The 17124-nt window shown below is 39.2% G+C and overlaps 4 protein-coding genes across 4 annotated transcripts; 2 read left to right on the forward strand and 2 right to left on the reverse strand.

Annotated features, from left to right (window-relative positions):
- The first annotated feature begins 174 nt into the window (after positions 1 to 174).
- On the forward strand, positions 175 to 3646 carry LOC131663208 (apoptosis-inducing factor 1, mitochondrial). Its single transcript, XM_058933436.1, has 11 exons — positions 175 to 335; positions 904 to 1268; positions 1383 to 1425; positions 1499 to 1650; positions 1725 to 1855; positions 1927 to 2102; positions 2178 to 2369; positions 2453 to 2649; positions 2726 to 3166; positions 3230 to 3448; positions 3519 to 3646. The coding sequence occupies exons 1-11, from the start codon at positions 254 to 256 to the stop codon at positions 3588 to 3590; spliced, it is 2070 nt and encodes a 689-aa protein (XP_058789419.1). The 5' UTR covers positions 175 to 253; the 3' UTR covers positions 3591 to 3646.
- A 574-nt stretch (positions 3647 to 4220) lies between these two features.
- On the reverse strand, positions 4221 to 8891 carry LOC131663206 (protein broad-minded-like). Its single transcript, XM_058933434.1, has 8 exons — positions 7151 to 8891; positions 6745 to 7082; positions 6323 to 6522; positions 5824 to 6222; positions 5200 to 5516; positions 4723 to 4900; positions 4441 to 4656; positions 4221 to 4367 (listed from the first exon to the last, which is right to left on the reverse strand). Exons 1-8 carry the CDS (start codon positions 8830 to 8832, stop codon positions 4242 to 4244), a joined length of 3456 nt encoding a protein of 1151 aa, XP_058789417.1. The 5' UTR covers positions 8833 to 8891; the 3' UTR covers positions 4221 to 4241.
- An 11-nt stretch (positions 8892 to 8902) lies between these two features.
- LOC131663207 (TBC domain-containing protein kinase-like protein) lies at positions 8903 to 12703 on the reverse strand. Its single transcript, XM_058933435.1, has 12 exons — positions 12261 to 12703; positions 11936 to 12185; positions 11625 to 11853; positions 11274 to 11548; positions 11058 to 11204; positions 10859 to 10979; positions 10448 to 10787; positions 10184 to 10390; positions 9852 to 10111; positions 9664 to 9791; positions 9406 to 9568; positions 8903 to 9341 (listed from the first exon to the last, which is right to left on the reverse strand). The coding sequence occupies exons 1-12, from the start codon at positions 12511 to 12513 to the stop codon at positions 9234 to 9236; spliced, it is 2481 nt and encodes an 826-aa protein (XP_058789418.1). The 5' UTR covers positions 12514 to 12703; the 3' UTR covers positions 8903 to 9233.
- LOC131663211 (uncharacterized) lies at positions 11112 to 16267 on the forward strand. Its single transcript, XM_058933443.1, has 7 exons — positions 11112 to 11241; positions 13940 to 14056; positions 14124 to 14199; positions 14273 to 14596; positions 14669 to 14992; positions 15066 to 15333; positions 15424 to 16267. Exons 2-7 carry the CDS (start codon positions 13975 to 13977, stop codon positions 15727 to 15729), a joined length of 1380 nt encoding a protein of 459 aa, XP_058789426.1. The 5' UTR covers positions 11112 to 11241; positions 13940 to 13974; the 3' UTR covers positions 15730 to 16267.
- Positions 16268 to 17124: the final 857 nt, after the last annotated feature.

Consider the following 17124-nt stretch of genomic DNA (forward strand, 5'->3'; position numbering starts at 1 on the left):
TTATTATACTTCGTCTTCTTGTTAAACAAAAAACGCAAAGCAAGATATCGGAAATTAATGGAAAGATGCCGCGACGAGATGTCGGCTACGGCGGGAAATCGCGGCATACAAGTTTCGACTTGAGCTCGATTCGTGCTGGAGCGCATGCGCGGCGCCACCATATTGCATAAGCAGCCACCGAAGTTTTTGTCGTCGTCAGGTCCTCGTGCTACTCTGATCTAGTGATACTGCACATCATAGTCGGCGACCAAAAATGTTGGGATACGGACGCGTTGCCGGCCAATTATTTAGAATCACCAGGCACGCACACCATAAAAATTTATCCGAACCTTTCGGTATGTGTACCTCTCCTTATTAACTTTAACTGTTTTGTTATTGACTGATTCGATTTCAGTATACCGAGGTGTCCGGTTTTCTGGTTTTGTATGCTGGTCAATTAATGATAGTATGAATGTTTTCTTAACGATAAGGTGTTTTAGTGTCTAATACGGTAGAATTTTGATAAATTTTCTAGGAGACTATAGTTTCCGATAAGAAACTAAGCGTATGTCTGAAGTTTGCAATACTATCCATAACCTCAACTCAATTATATATGTAGATTTAATTTTCATGTGACAAGGGATGCTTCGTGCTACGGTCATTTGAATAAGAAATTAATTTTATTTAGGTTATTTGGATTTTATAATTTTTCATAAACACTTTAATTGTTTTACAAACATAAAGGGCTTATTGTGAATATGCCTAGTTGTATAAATATGAAGCGTGTAAACAAACCCAATGCCAAATGCAAATTTACTCTGTTGATGTATTTATTGTTAATTGTTATTTGTTAAATAATATAATTTTCTTAGATGTGCCGAATTTCTTCGAATACTGGTGAACAATGCTACTCATGATTTTTAGGTTTCATAAACATCAATTGTCTAAGGTATAGTTCTAAAACTAAAAGGACAAAACCAACTGGCACAACAGCAAAAGTAGATGAATGTGTTCCAAAAAAAACATTTAAAAAGGTTCCTCCTTTGCCACCACCTCCACCGCCACTTCCACCACATGCCTCTGCTCCACCAGTGCAAACTCCACCAGGTTTAGAAATTCCAAAAAGAGTCATTCCACCATGTGAAGATTCAAGTTACTCTTGTCCACCAAAGTGCCCTATAAGAGATGACTGTTACGAGCCTGGTGGACCAGATGGCAAAGGTCCAGAATTCAAGTATTGGAAGCATGTTATTGCTGCAGTCATTCTTGCTGGTGTATCAGCTGTTGTGGTGAATACAGTATTTTTAATAATATTTTCAAAGATATACTACAATTAGTCGATTTACTATTGTTCACACTATCAATAATATTGAGAGGCTAATAATTTTTAATTTATTTTTTAGTATTTAGGATGGTTTATGGAAGACAAAGATAAGAAAAAGAAAAGTAAGTTTTGAATACTCAAGAAAAGATCAAGCTTAAATAAATTTCAACAATTTAATTTCATAATGACTTTTAGCAATTGGCACAGAATTGAAGAGAACCAAGGTTGTTCCAAATCCAAATGACTCTTCTTCAATACCATCAGAAGTACCTTATTTATTAATAGGTGGTGGTACAGCTTCGTTTTCAGCATTTCGAGCTATTAAATCTAGCGATCCTAAGGCTAAGGTAAAGTATTTATTAGTAATGATGAGATTTACCTATAGAGAATTGATTTGATATTGTGTTATTTTATTTTACAGGTTTTGGTAATAAGCAGTGAAGGTGACTTGCCATACATGAGACCTCCATTATCTAAGGAACTGTGGTACAATAAGGATGATGTTTTGACACCTAAATTAATGTTCAAACAGTGGAATGGTACCAAACGAAGGTATTAACATAAAGTATATAGAATTTTATTCTGTTTTGCCACCTATTCTAAATTTTAAAATTTCGCAACAGTCTATTCTATGAGCCTCCAGAATTTTACTTAAAAGTTGGTGAACTTGAAAGTTCAGAGAAAGGAGGTGTAGCGGTTGCTACGGGATGGAATGTTAAAAAAATCGATGTGCCTAACAAAACTGCCTATTTGGAAGACGGTTATCAAATTAAATATGATAAATGCCTTATTGCAACTGGTCAGCAATTCTTGCTTTACAATATTAAAGTAATTAAATATTTAGTTATTAATATATATATATTTTTCTTTACAGGTGCATCGGCAAAGAACGTATCTGTATTTGAAAAAGCAGATCTAAAAGTAAAAGAAAAAGTCATAATCTTTAGAACGAAAGAAGATTATCTTGAGTTAGTCCAAAATATCAAGAATTCTGATGTTAAAAATATTGTCGTTGTTGGTGGAGGTTTTTTGGGCTCAGAACTAGCTACGTCTCTAGCGAGAAATCGTAATTTTCATATTTTGTACACTACTTTTTCCATTGAGTTCTCTTTACAAATACATTATTTCAATTTTTTTATTCATTTACAGTTTCATATGAGGATCAACAAGTCTATCAAATTTACAAAGAAAAGAACATACTAGCTCAAGTTTTGCCTGAATATTTGAGTGAGTGGACAACAAAGCATTCAATAATTCAAGGAGTTCATTGTAAACCAAACGTCGAAGTTCACGACTGCACAATGAAAAGTGGTAGATTATCACTTATTCTAACCGACGGTTCAATTGTAAGCTTCTTAATACATCAATTATTTTTCTTTGCAATAAAATTCAATATTTATATTTTAACTATTTCCTATACAGTTAGATGCAGATCAAGTTGTAGTTGCAATTGGCGTTCACGCGAACACAGATCTAGCGAAAGAATCGAATTTAGAAGTAGATCCTGAACAAGGCGGTTTTTTGGTAAACGCAGAATTAGAAGCGAGAAGTAACTTATGGGTAGCCGGTGATGCTGCATGTTTCTATGATGTGCAACTGGGCAGAAGGAGAATTGAACATCACGATCACGCAGTAATTTCCGGAAGATTAGCTGGTGAAAATATGACCGGAGCAGGAAAACCGTACTTACACCAGTCAATGTTCTGGTCGGATCTTGGCCCAGAAGTTGGTTTCGAAGCTATTGGAATCATCGATTCAAGTTTGGAGACTGTAGGAGTGTTTGCTAAGGCGACGGAGGAAGACACGCCGAAAGCTGCTGCCGTTAATACTTCTCATGATGGAGTTAGATCAAGTGGTGATGAAGTAAGAATTGTGTGTGTAAATGAATTTGTTTTTATGCGATTGTTATAAAACTTTTATTTACAGAAACCTGTTAGTGAAGAAATTACGACAGTTCCTAAAGCAGAATCAGGCATGATGGTAGAAGCTGTTAGTAAAACTGATTCTAACAAGCAAAATTCTGGGTCAGAATCTCAGAAAACACTAGATGATTACGGCAAGGGCGTCGTTTTCTATGTACGTAATAATATGGTCGTCGGTATTGTCCTATGGAATATTTTTAATCGTATGTCCATCGCTAGACAGGTAAGAATATTAATAATTATTCCGTTTATTTTTATAATGAGATGACTATGAAAATTTCTATTTGTTTTAGTTACTAAAAAGAGGAACGACTTACGAGGAAATCAATGAAGCGGCAAAGTTATTTGCTATTCATGAGGACTAAAGATCCATAGCTATGAAATATATTTAGAAATCATTGTTTTGTACATACGCGTGTGTAAAGCTGTTTTTTTAACTGTTTTTTGATCGCGTTGAAAGAGGTAACTGGTATTTGTACCTTTATTACTTAATTTCGTAAGATTCATTCCGGTGAACGTTGAACTCTTGGTTGATTTAAAAAATTCATTCTACAAGCTTCAAATAGCCAAAAGTATCAAAATAAAGCTGCATTTAATCGACCTTGCTAAACTTGATGCGTATGAATTTTAGTAGGAATATAATAAAAGCCAAGACCATAGCTGAATATTTTTGTGGTGCCATTTATGAATGAAAAGATAAATTTGTTACGCACTTATAGTTAGCATTTATTGATTGACAAATTATGTACAAGTACCTTCAATAATGCCCACTGATATTGTGTATTATAGATATATTAACATTCATATGTAAATGCATTTTTTAAAAGTCACTTTTGCCTTTATATATTTTTTATCGTACAAAAATACCAATTACAATATCTTCGCGTTATATAACTTTTATGTTTCTTTTTATATTTTTATTAAAAAAACAACAAGCACGGCCATTTAACAACTGTATAAAATATAGTATATTTATATTTCCATTTTTACTTGAGACGTATCGATTGTATACCCGCTTAATCCTCTTTACTTTCTAAATTGAGTGATCTTTGCGTCAAAAGTGGAAGAACTTTGCCGCCGTGTCGTTTGCTAAGCCGATCCATAAACCCAATCTGACTGTGACAGCGATAGTCTTCAAGAACCTAGATTAAATATTCCTTTTTAATTTTTCCGGAATGTTAACAGAAAATGAATGATAATCGATTAATCATTTACCAAATCTTCAGGCCACATTTTTCCTTTAACAATATTTTTCATTAATTCGCCTTCGCAATGGTTCAACAGAGATACACAGTAATATACAATGTAATCCGGCGTATGCAGTATGCACATTGCAAAGAAGTGCATAATTTCACTCCACGGAAGGATTCCTAAGAAACTTTGATTTAACAATCTGCCGCAAATCATCCACCAATCGAGTCCGCACTCTCTCTGGAAACAGATACTCATGTTAATATCAATGGAAACGCTACAATATTCCAAGAAAAAAGAAATTACTTTTAGGGCGAACTTGATTATAGGAAATTCGTTATTGACGATAGTCTCGAGCATGTGAGCGAACAAAAGTCTTGTAGAAGCCTCTCGATCGTCAGTCTCATCGACGACTTGTGCTAGAGCCGGCCACATGAAGGCTGCTGACGGGAATTTTATGATTTGTGTGATACACGTTTTGGCCCTGTGTTCGTAAATTGCAAATAAGGTCAATGATGACGCAAAACTTCTGAGTCAATGTTTGATAAAATATTCAAACTATGATGGCCAAGTTTTCAACCTGAGACCTTCAATGTTGCCAGTGATGAAGTTTGGTTAGCTAGAGTCCGTTCGCAGACGACATTAAAGTTATTTTTTCTCGTTGAGTAAATAAATATCGACCAGCGGGCGTTGTTTACCGGTCGATATTTCATCATGATCGGCGAGAAATCACTCTTTCGTCGACGCAACGCCGATTCGCGGCCAACTGAGGCAATTACTTACTTGTCCAAATCGCCATGGCTGATGAGAAACACGGTGGCCAAAAACCAGTCGAAGCCTTGGTAGCGTATAGCCTTGTTGTAAGTGATCAAATTGTGCGCCAATTGAATGAACATTCGCAAATTGTCTTCCGTGTCATTAGCCTTCTCGATTTGCTTACTTAACACTCCGTAGTGAATTACTAAATTCATCGCGTGCTTTTCCTCTGGGAGGAAATAATTGTCGCGAAATTTCAAATCCTTCCACTGGTAACGATCCATCCACTCGGCCGTCGGTATCGCTTTTGCCATCTGAGCTAGCAGGTTTAGAAACACGGAGCTCTGAAAGAAAAAAAGAAAGAAGCAAACTGAAACTCTTTTTAAGCTCGAAGGGAGGTAACAGAGGGAATTGAATTTTGCTTGAGAATGGTGTTTATTTCAGTACTACGCGACCTTGCGTGACCAAGATTATCTAACTGGAGCGTATAGTTTGCTTTTGGTACGTTTCGGAATAAAACATTTTTTTCTTTTTTCACTTGCTTATCGCATCCGTACTCAAAGTTTATGGCTTCACTCGAGAAATAATTATTCTCACGCGCGTGAAAGCCAGTATGATCGACGACAAACGATCATGCGAACGAAACCATACCTTGATGCGTCCGGGCGAAGCTTTGTGAGCTTTCTGAGTCTGTGCAACCCAACTCATATCCCTCAGCAGACCGTATCCGCTGTTTTCCAGCCAGTCGTTTAGCACGCTATTATCGTCGTTCATTGACACGCTGTCGTCGTAGATCCCCACGGGTGGTGGCATCGTCGAGAACAACTGTGTATCTTCGGGTGTCGACAACGGCGGTGCTCTCTTGTGCTTCGCGTAGTAACAATTCAACAGAATGTTGTGACGAAGTAAGCTACACTCGTCGACGATGTACGTACCGCTGGCTTCCTCGGGCGGCTCGAGGCTCATGCCTGCGTGCGCGTCGTCGTCTTCGTCGATCGTTTCGGGCTCGTTGATCAACGTCGCGTACTCTTGGTATTGCAAAAGCTTCGTCTGCAAATTATCACGCGACGACCTTTCGTTAAACAAACGCAACCGAGACCGACGATCCTCTTCGCGCCGCTTTTCAAACGTCCAACTTGTTGTCATTTACCTCAAAATCGAGTAAATAACGCAGATAAATGTAAACGTCCAAATTCCAAATCACAGTTTTCAGAGCTAACAGTCCGAGATGATGGTAAGGCGAGTCGACATCGATAAAAACATGAAAAAATTCGTACAAATTCTTCGGATAATTCTTCTCGTCGTCGCTGTCGTTTTCACCAGGTTCCGTCGTCATAAATGCCATAAAGCCTAAACAAACAACGCAAACAATCAATTGTGAAAAGTCGTATGGTTAATTTGAATGTCGCGTGTGAAACTATCGGTTGCGTGAATCAATCATAATTATTCAAGGAAGGAAAAAAAAATAATCAGTGGCAGATAATCGGGTTGGCTCAGGCGAGCACAGTAACGATCCATTCTCGATCGTTCAAGCTTACGCGCAAGCGTTGTTCACGTCGAAAGGTCACTTACAATTGGTATTCAAAGAGAGCAGAGCGAGCACGTGCAGGAAAACCTTGGCATCGTCGTTGTCCCATGGATCGTGAAATTGTTTCGGATCTTCGAGGCTTTTGCTCACTTCCGACAGTAACGTTGACAATACGTGCGGAGCTAAATCCACAAGGATCAGCGTGCCTCGCGTCAGGTATCCCGAGTTAGAGACGAAGCCGACGACGTCGTAGGCGCTCCACGATGGGCGCACCGGGGCGATCGAACCGCGAATCAACTCGTCGAAGATTAACGACTCTTTGGACAGAAGCTGCAGGCCGAGTGGTTGCGCTACCACGCTCAATAGCATCTCTCGCACCGCTCTGAAAATTCGAAATGTCTTTTTGCTTTTTACGCTTCGAAACTTGGCAAACAATAAACGAGAACCTACTTGTCTAGCTGCTGCGTCTTATTCTCGTTCTCCACGTAATACTTGTCGAGCCTACCGTACATCCACTTGACGCTCGGAAACAATTCCAGTCTGACAGCCTCCTCGACGACGCAGTAGACCTCGTGATCGGCGAACAGCTTTTTCATGAATCGGCAAAGCTCGACGACGTGCGGCATGGTCATAACGGCGAGTGGCTGCCTCATCAGCGAAGCCGTGTAACAAATGACGATCGTCGCCGGGCAGTTCGGACTTCTGGCATCGATCGACGCCGAGCCGACTCTTTGCTCGCTGGTGAGAAACGCCGGCCCGTCCTGGGTGTCCAACATGTGCGCAAGCACATCGAGCGTGTGCGGCCACATTCGCACCTCCGACTGCAGCAGTGGGCTGACGGTCAAGCGACGGAACCTGGCGTCGTACAGTACCAGATTGCGGCGGAGGAGCGCGAACAGAGACGAGCGCACCTGTCCGTAGAGCGCGTTGCTGGCCTCGGACGACGCAAGGACGTTGAGGGCTCCGAGCAGCTCGCCGAGGAAGTCCGGCACCGAGAACGAGTCCTCGTGGTGGGTATCGGACAGGAGTGCACGGCCGCTCGAGTGGGCGCACAGCTGAGTGACCAGGTGAAGGCAGTGTAGGAACGTGAGCGTCTCCACGGAGTCGCCCGAGACGTAGAGGTCCGCCGGTTCGTCGCGCAAGGTCACCGAGACGGCGGTCGATGGAGTGGTCAGGTACCTCTTGGCCAGCGCAACGACGGTTCGCGCGAGGCTCGGCGACTTTGACATTGCCGAGCATAGGCAGCGCCTCGTGGCCAAGCCGTGCATCCACTTGCTGCTCCAGCCGGCCTGCGGCTCCATCACCGACACTATGTGCAGCGCGTTGAAAGCATGCGAGCTCATCGTGGAATTGACGCACAGGAAGGACACGAATCGCTCGGACACCTCCTCCGCGACTTTGTCCGTGGCTCGAGCCGTCTTCAGGATCTCCTCGTGCTGATCCAGTATCAGGCGCATCACTCGGAACAGCTTCTCGTGCAGGAATATCCGAAAGTTCACGCCACTTATGACCGTCGGCAGAGTGTCGAACTGCTTCTTCGAGTGATAGATCTCGGAGAAGGCTTCCAGTAGGCTCGCGTAAGTGTCGACGAACGGCTGGCAGTTGAGCAGCTTGGCGTGCGCCAGCAAACTCGCCTCAAACACCGATCTTCTGCCGTCGACCAAACCGTCTCTGAGCACCTTCAGCAGCGCGTCCCAGGACCGATTGCTCGGCAAACTCGCCAGGTCCGACTCGAGTATGGCTTCGTAACCGGCCAGTCTCACGTGGTCGGGTCGACCGTTGGACATTTGATCGATAATTTGGCCGATCTCGTCGATGCTCGTGCTACCCCAGTCGTCCTCGCTGATGTACGACAACGCCGTGTCCGGCCGTGAATTCGTTGCTGACGAAGCAGCGCGCGAACTCGTCGCCAGATCATCGATGAGATCAGTATCGCGAGCGAACTCCCGATTGATTTTCCGCGAGATGTTCAGTGGCTTCAGAACGTTTGTTAGGTGCACAATGTCGATCGCGTCGGCCTGAAACTCGTCGTTTAGCAGCATCGTCTTCGTCTTCGTCGTCGTCGTCCATGGCAATTTCTCGCAGCGCGCCGACGACGTTCTACTGCCGCTCGTCGTCTTTTTACGGTGCATGGCTCAGCAGCAGCACCCTTTTCACGTACGTATCAGGTCATGTTCGCGAGAGGTACTGATACTACTATTTGGGAGACAGCGAAAGAGAGAAAGAGAGTGAGTGAGAGAGTAAAGTAGGCGCGCGTGCTGTTTTGCATTACGTTGGCATGGCAACGCAAGTAAAAGGTCGTAACGAAACGGCGATTGCCGGGAGATTCAAATCGCAGGGGCTCCAATTACGTAGAAAATCAGAAGAAAAGCTGCTTGTATGTAAAGTGTATAAATATATATATTTTCAGTTTTTATCACAAATTGATCTCTGCACACGATATATTATGCACACGATTCGTCGTTGAGTAATTATGCTATGTATATGCAAGTATACAATTCTTTACAACTGATTGAACGAGCAATTAACAAAATTAGCGCGCTGGGATTAATATGTTCGGAGCCTTTGAGCGTAGAGCGTAGATTCCACCTTGTACCGAGCAGACGCCGAATACTTGACAGCTTACCAGGAAATCAGCAAACTAAAATATAATAGAATCATGAGAATGCTTTTTTTTAGTTTGGTCTGGATGTGGGAATACGAACTAGAGCGTTGTGCTGATCATTGGGACCAATAATAACAACAATTTTGTCTTTATTCTCAGCTAATGGTGCTGCTTGTGGTCCGAGCGTTGTAACTTGAACTTGAGACAATTGGACGTTGGTGAATGGAATGTTAATGCTACCTGCTACTGCACCTCTCTCGAATCTTTATAAGGAATTATAACAAAAATATCAATAATACATTGATATTTGATCAAGACAGATATGAGAAAGCATAATCGAATACACTTATATACTTACTGCATGACGTTACGAATATCAACAGTAATAATTTTACCGGGTGCAGTATCCAGTAACTCCAGATAATCATCTACGCTGATACGAGTCATTTTTTCCGTGCCAGGTTCTGGCTCTGACCAACTGGTAGCCTACAAACATAAATATCAATAGTTTAGAACTTTTACAAATTGTAAAATTTGAAATCATACCTTTGACTGATTATACTGATGACGGCGATAGGTGATACTCGCTGGAGTTTTCTGGTACATCGACATCGAGTCTTTGACGCACTGTTCAATGTCTATTTCCGGGAGGTCGGAAAATAAAAGTATACACTCATTGAATCCGGATGTCAGTAGAGAATCTCTTAGTTGTTTCAGAATTGCCAGACCAACAAAGAGTGGAAAAGACGAGTCGCCTAGCAGAAGCTTATCCCATAGATGTAAAATTTTGTGAATTGGAAATACATCTAAAAAGTATACACAAATATTTCAAACTATCTGCTTATATTTAAATATATCTCACGTAAAAATAAATTTACGTGAAAACATAGTCAAAAACCAAGGAATAGCAAACAGTTCTGGAACAAAGTTGATTGATTTCAAATGATTCGCTAACTGTGGATCATGGAATGCAATGATTTCCGAAAACTTCCCTAGATACTCTTGTATAACGGCAGAATTGTCTTTCAAGAAAAATTTATGAAGATACTTTGGAATGAAAGCTGATAAACAAGCGAAAGCTCGAGCTGGAAAAAAGACTATTAGTATTTATAAAAAATAAATTTCATTTCCATTTTTATTACCTTCGTCGTTAAAATTCAGAAATAAAAACGGAGCAGTTAGGGAGTCGAGTCCTTGCCAATAAACATAATGCGGGTTATCTCTAACCCAAGCTTTTAATAATCTTTGCAGTCTTTCATGTCCAGCACCAGACGACAGAAGTTCACTATACTGATGACATCTTGGAATATCAACTTCAATTTGTCTATCAGTGTGAGTAGGTGTTTCTTTGTCAATCATGTCGTATTTTTTCTGTATGTCTCCTGTAATGCCCAGCAGAGCAGCCCATACTGCGCCTCGAACTGGTGGTGGTATATCTTTGTGAGCCTCACGTACAATCGCATCTTTTGTTATTGGATATATCTGTGAATTAACATTTACATAAAAGTGGAGTAATAGGAAGCATGTTTATATAATTATACGACTTTTGTTACTTGTAGTAATCTAGAATACAGAACAAGCCTATAAAATTGATATTCGGTATCCCTTTCTCTTATGATGAGTGGAAGTTGAGATGAAGATTCTGTTAAATCGTCTTGTTCTTGAACATGCATTCTAAAAGTACAAAACATCAATAGACGGTAAAATATATTGTGTAACATTTGTTTCATGTTTATGTAAAGTATTGCTTACTGGCTTGTCAGTCTAGGATAGTTTGCTACATAAGGAATATGTGACAGTCTTTGACTTAGCACATCCAGTGGAACTTTAACAACCTTCAGATCTAATAGTCCAGCTGTATCACGACGACCAAACATCTGGCCTAATAATATCACAAGGCTGAAAAAGAGTAATCGTTATTACAACACATTCAAAGGTAAAAATATTATCACAATAATTATATCATACTTTGGAAGTGATAAGATAGGAGGTCTTGATCTGATCAGTCCTTGTTTTTTTAATTCCATTGAAATATCTCCTCCAGCCAGTTGCCATAAATAATAAAGTTCATCCATCTGTCTACTGATAATATTTTCATACAAGCTATCTTCTTTTTCTTTTGCATCTTTCTTCAAAAAGTCTTCGAATATAGGTAAATTTAGAAGTTCTTCTGGTGTTTTACGCTGCGATGGATGTATTTGCAAACAGTCATTTACAAAACTTTTAACATCCTGAGGCAGTTCCTATTAGAATCAAAATAAAATCAGTAATTTATATATTTGTTTCAATTAAAAATAATTTTTGAAAACAAGAATATACCTCATAGACATTGTAGCAGCTATTTTCATGTGCTAATCTTTCAAACACACTGTTTTCAGTGTAAATCAAGCTCAAAACTTTTTTCAGACATTGAGATAATTTTACACCTGGCCAGAGAGTTCTCCCAAGTAATCTCTCTGCTATTATGATACCTAATGACCATGAATCTACTTTGACACTTCTCATACTGTTACTTAAAAAAACTTCTGGTGCTGTGTACTTAGGGTACCTGTTATTAATGCAATGTATTTACAATAATTTATAATAAAGCTAATAGTAAATTCGAAAAACCAAATGAAATGTTTACATACCCAATAGGAAATGATACATTTTTCCCATAGTCAGTCATATAGTACAAGCCAAAGTTATAAAGTTGAACGTTGCCATGCTTGTCGATGAGAATATTGTCAGGACTGAGATGACTATGAACCAAATTGAGATCATTCATATATTTCAAACCAACTAAACATTGGTAAGTAATTTTAACCACATCATTAACAGATAAATTCTCTTTTGAAATTAGTGGTTCTCCTTTGTACTCTGCCACCACAATAGTTCTCTCTAAATGTTTTAAAAAAGATTGAATGAATTGTTTATAAAGTCAAAAAGAAGCATTAATTTGATTAAACAGTTTACCATGTTTACTGCGAATAATGTCCATATATGTAGATAAATTCGGATGATTGATGGTTTTCAAAAATTGTGATTTTCCAAGTATTGTTATTGAATTTGGAGTCAGTGGCAAGCCATTACTCCCGCACAGTTCTGCTGGATGACTTTGAGCAAAAAACGTCATCCCCCCAAAACATCTTTCTTCGTTCTCCAATAATGCAGGACACATTTTGGAAAAGTTCAAACTACAGTTGTCTGTGTTTATATCGTTGAACATACATTAACCAAAACTTAAAATTTCATTGCTACTTGGATTCACTAAACAATTAGTGACAAACTACTAAATAACAACAGATGAATCACCAGTAATATTTATAAAAAAATTTCCAATTGTTAATTGTTAATTAGCAATGAATCAAGAGATACGACACAACGCATTGTATACAATTGCTCAGTGATCCTCCCACTACGCGAACAGCTGATTACTGACAGTTATTTGTCGTCTGCTATGACTAGCGTCACTGTAGTGGTATAACCGGCAGTTTTTCAATTCTAAGTAGGTATTCAATAAAAATATATAGACATCAAGAGTTACTTGTGGATATCAGCTGAGTAGTAAAAGTTCTTTAAAAAAATGTTTTTCTTACCATTATTATAATCCAAAAGATATGTTTCGAAAAAAATTTACGTTACAATCTTTTGCGTTGTTCTGTAAAATATTAAGAAAATAAAATACATGCATTATCTAAATTTTACAAAGCAAGTTTATTTAAATTAAAATATGGATTTACGTAAAAATAATTATTTATGTATATAATATTCATAGTCGTTCAAGTGTCACGTTTTTTTTGCATTTTTTAATATTATTATTATTTATTTATAAAATGCCGTCTCGGTGTGAAGAATTTATCGATAATTTTTTTTTCTTATTTTCAATTGTGCACATCAAATGTCTTATTTGTATTTTACTAAAAATAGTATACGTGATCCAAAAAAAAAAACATTAATTAGTATAACTCTTCAAATTAAATTCCCACTAGCTACGCGACCTAATTAATATTCATGAAAAAGATGTATCCGTCTAAATATATTAATTTTTATCTTTGCAGCTTCATTGCTTATTAGCATCACTCGCAAATGGCTAATTTTTATTATTATAAATTCGCACATAACAGGGGGTACTTGGAAAGAGTAATTTGCATTTTAATACCAAAGAGACGATGTTTATTCAACAATACACTTGTTAAAATCACGTAGTTATAACAATCATTGTTCATCAAATTGAGGAAAAGGAAGGGGTTGAGATAAAAAATTACATGGAGGTCATTAACTCCGCGCTGTAGAGAGTTTTCATTCCCGCATACATTAGCGCGTGCGCATAACATTATCGACGCTCCAAATCTACGGCGCTATGAATACAATTAGGAAATCGACTTTTTCTTTCATGCCTCGCACAGTTTCGTGCGTCGAGTCGACACTTTGGCTCGCAGATCAGTCGCTTTTCGCCGTACCGCAGCGACGCCCAAACTGCCTTCAATTATTTTTTGCGCAAAACCAAGTTTCCCTTGTCATAAATTCGAAATGACGGACGGCGTTTGCGGTAATGCTTTCACGAAATTATATATATATATATATATAATTTTAATGCTCAGTGATTTTGATTTCGGCGTTGCCAATCGTAATGTTTTATCTTGTCGATACAGTTATACAAACCGCGACGTCAGGTACGAAGCCGATAATGATTCGACGAAGAACTGACATTTTCTTCAGTCTATTCGTACCTTTGAATTTTTTGCTTTGGCTGGGGATCGCTATTTACGGTATGTGACTGCAGCTCGCTTTACGTTTCTGATTGAATCACACTTATGAGATGTTTCTGCCCTACAGAAATACAAAACGATCCATATAAATCTACAGCACCCATTCGTCGTAGCAATTATTACTTGGATTTAATCTTGCTCAGGTAATTGGACTTGCGCATGTGAATACATAGTTAATAACGGTATTCTATTTGAGTTCGCATATCTTATTTTCAGGAGCTTGGCCAACATTTCTATTTACTCGATAATATCCATACTAATAACGATATCGTTTCTATTCATTGCGAGTGCACTGAAAGCCAGATGGATTGTCTTCGTAGCAATATCGTTGATTGTTATTACAATCTCCAGTTTCATTGTGCTTATACCATGGGAGCTAACTATACTTATTTTCAACAGCGCAAAGTCTCACTCCTCGGTGTTCATTATCGCGGCCCTGGTGGCGACACTTTTGTACCTGAGCTATCAAGTAACGATCTTCGTTTGTACGAAAGAAACGAACGTAAATCTCACAGCTGAACTGATAAGTCAATCGTGCCCGTAAGTCGTTGCAATTTTCAACTGGCACCTAAAAAACTTATACTCTAAACGTACCGATTTCATAATTTGCAGAGCGATCCTTCATTCCTTTCTAGCACTGTCTGTTTCTCTCGCGATTGCTTTCCTGTCGATCATCGCTCTGATGATTACGATGAATACCAGCCTGAGTAAGTTGTTTGACTACTTTCCTTGGGACAATAATTACGGCATTCCAGCTACTTCTCTAGACATCTTGCGTCTGTCTATATTTCTCATCGGGGGGATGCATCTTTTCAATTTTATTTGGAATTTTGGATTCGCGGTGACGAGCGACTACTTTGCTCATTTTTACGCCAGATCCGAGAACGAAAAGCCCCGAAATGCCTACATCTTTCAAAGTACATCGAGAATCGCGAAGTAAGCAATTTCAAAGCCGCTCTTTTTTCGTTCGGAGCTCACACCGATGATTTTGTCATTCGTGATTCTACAGATATCACCTTGGTACCGTGGCGCTCTTATCGATGCCAATTTTGCCATCGGTCTGTGCCTTGATCATGGCTTTCAAGACTAATCGGCGATGCAGCACAAAATCGACCTACGCGTCGATAAACTTTTTCAGCAAGCTATGCCTCATCGCGGACATTTCGGATTACGCCTTGGTACAGACGTCGATCAACGGCTACAAAGCTTTCAAGTCGATATCGGAAATGTTCGAACTTGGGCAACGCAGCTCCTTACTCTTCTTAACTCTGAATGCCGTGAGTGCACAAATCATCCGACGAACACTAAATCGTAAATCGCAGAAATGCGGTCACATTGCAAACTGACATATTTCAACGCTTTCCTAGATATCCACCAAGATCATCGAAATTTGCATAGTATTGGCGACAATCGTAGGCATGATTGTACGTTTGTGGTCGTTGCCGATGTACCATGACATCCCGCTCTCCCGAAACCCTACGCATTCCAAGCTGCACGTCGCTGACGACACGATGGCTGTTTACCAAGTTTTCATAGCGGCCGTCTACATCAGTTGCATCTGCAAATCAGTGATGCGCTCGGCGATGTGTACTTTTTCAATCTACCAGATGAATTGCATTCGAATGACCGATACGATGGATGACCACATTGCGATAGCTGAACAGTCGATCTAATAAAAGGATGCGCTTTACATCGATGTGTTTTCTTCGCGATAATCGCACAAATAACGTATTCCATATTGATTAATTTCACTTTTGAAATTCCGAGAAACTATTCTATTTCTGTGTATTTTGTCTATGAGGGCCTAAAATCTGCATTGTTACAATTGAATAATAAAAATTAAACACAGTGATCAATAAGTCATTGCTAGAAACAATTATAAAATTGAAATCAACCGAGCAACAAAATAAGTAAATTCATTATCGTAAAGCATTATTCATGCGCAAATATAAGCTTAACGATGGTCCATTAGAATTTTCTTTACTTCTCGTGAAAAAATTATGTTCGTTATGTTTTCGCAAGACATCGCGTATAATTTCAAAAGAGAACTTGCGCGATTTCTCTCTCACCGATGACTGTAGCCCTTACTCGATTCAATCTGCACCAATGTAGCTACTCGCTGAGGACTTACCCAACGTGTTTTGGTTACTTCGGGTACGTCTGGTACTTGAATATATATGTATATAAATTTATTGTATCAATTATATCTTACGGTCGAACAGATGATGTCATTCAATAAATATTAATAATCAATATCGTTAATTTGTCACACTTTCAAAATTATATACGTAGACGTTTTGACTGTGTTTAGTGCTCCTCGACGGAAGAGCACTATATAACATTTGAATTATCATTATGCAATGAGCTACCTTTACTCAGCGAATTTTGTAAACATTTCTTGCGAAAAGTTCTTCATCAGCGGAGATGTCATTGTTTTTGTCTTCAGCATGATCGCGAAATGCTGATGTATAGTTAATATTCCGCGAGCGTATAGAAATGCATAGAAATGTTCTTGATTACCATAATATGTTCTTTGAAGCATTCGCGAGAGCATTAAAGTTTTCCCAAGAATATGCGTTACAACGCGCTAGTTTGCAAGATACTTTGAGTTAATTGCAATTTCAGGCCGATAAAACTTATCTGCAAGGAATTATTTTTACCAATCAAATGCAAGATCGACTTATTTTGGAATTTTACAAAGTGCGGAGTAACGGATGTAAAAATATTAATTTCGATTTTTACAATTTTTGGATTCGGTGTACTTTCTTTCGCGTGTACCAGGTATTATTACCATACAAAAGTACGATTTTGATGTTATTGTTTATGTCACTTCAAGAACTACGTTCGTCGTGAACACTACAATCTACGTATTAGTCCCTTATAGTCTGCTCCGCCACTTTTGGATGGATGCGGGAGCAGAAGTTATGCATGCATCGTGACTGGATCCGCAGCATGAGGTGCAATCCGAACCACCAAGAGTTACAGTAAAAATATATTGAAAGCAGCAGCTCTCCGTCGCAACGCATTACAAAATAGCCACATCGGCTGAAGCGCGCTAATTCAACCAT

This window comes from Phymastichus coffea, unplaced genomic scaffold (assembly GCF_024137745.1).
Source record: "Phymastichus coffea isolate CEN01 unplaced genomic scaffold, Cenicafe_Pcof_1.1 PCOF00031, whole genome shotgun sequence".
Classification (NCBI taxonomy): domain Eukaryota; kingdom Metazoa; phylum Arthropoda; class Insecta; order Hymenoptera; family Eulophidae; genus Phymastichus; species Phymastichus coffea.

Coding starts and splice junctions, on each gene's coding strand:
- LOC131663207 (XM_058933435.1), bottom strand. CDS start 12,513: ATGTTCAACGATATAAACACAGACAACTGTAGTTTGAACTTTTCCAAA. Junction 10,788..10,858: donor TGTATTCTAGATTACTACAA/GTAACAAAAGTC, acceptor GTTAATTCACAG/ATATATCCAATAACAAAAGA. Junction 9,342..9,405: donor ATGATCAGCACAACGCTCTA/GTTCGTATTCCC, acceptor ATTATATTTTAG/TTTGCTGATTTCCTGGTAAG.
- LOC131663208 (XM_058933436.1), top strand. CDS start 254: ATGTTGGGATACGGACGCGTTGCCGGCCAATTATTTAGAATCACCAGG. Junction 336..903: donor AAATTTATCCGAACCTTTCG/GTATGTGTACCT, acceptor CATGATTTTTAG/GTTTCATAAACATCAATTGT. Junction 3,449..3,518: donor GTATGTCCATCGCTAGACAG/GTAAGAATATTA, acceptor TATTTGTTTTAG/TTACTAAAAAGAGGAACGAC.
- LOC131663206 (XM_058933434.1), bottom strand. CDS start 8,832: ATGCACCGTAAAAAGACGACGAGCGGCAGTAGAACGTCGTCGGCGCGC. Junction 6,223..6,322: donor GTTATTTACTCGATTTTGAG/GTAAATGACAAC, acceptor GATAATTTGCAG/ACGAAGCTTTTGCAATACCA. Junction 4,901..5,199: donor AGCCATGGCGATTTGGACAA/GTAAGTAATTGC, acceptor TTACGAACACAG/GGCCAAAACGTGTATCACAC.
- LOC131663211 (XM_058933443.1), top strand. CDS start 13,975: ATGATTCGACGAAGAACTGACATTTTCTTCAGTCTATTCGTACCTTTG. Junction 14,597..14,668: donor CTGATAAGTCAATCGTGCCC/GTAAGTCGTTGC, acceptor CATAATTTGCAG/AGCGATCCTTCATTCCTTTC. Junction 15,334..15,423: donor TCTTCTTAACTCTGAATGCC/GTGAGTGCACAA, acceptor ACGCTTTCCTAG/ATATCCACCAAGATCATCGA.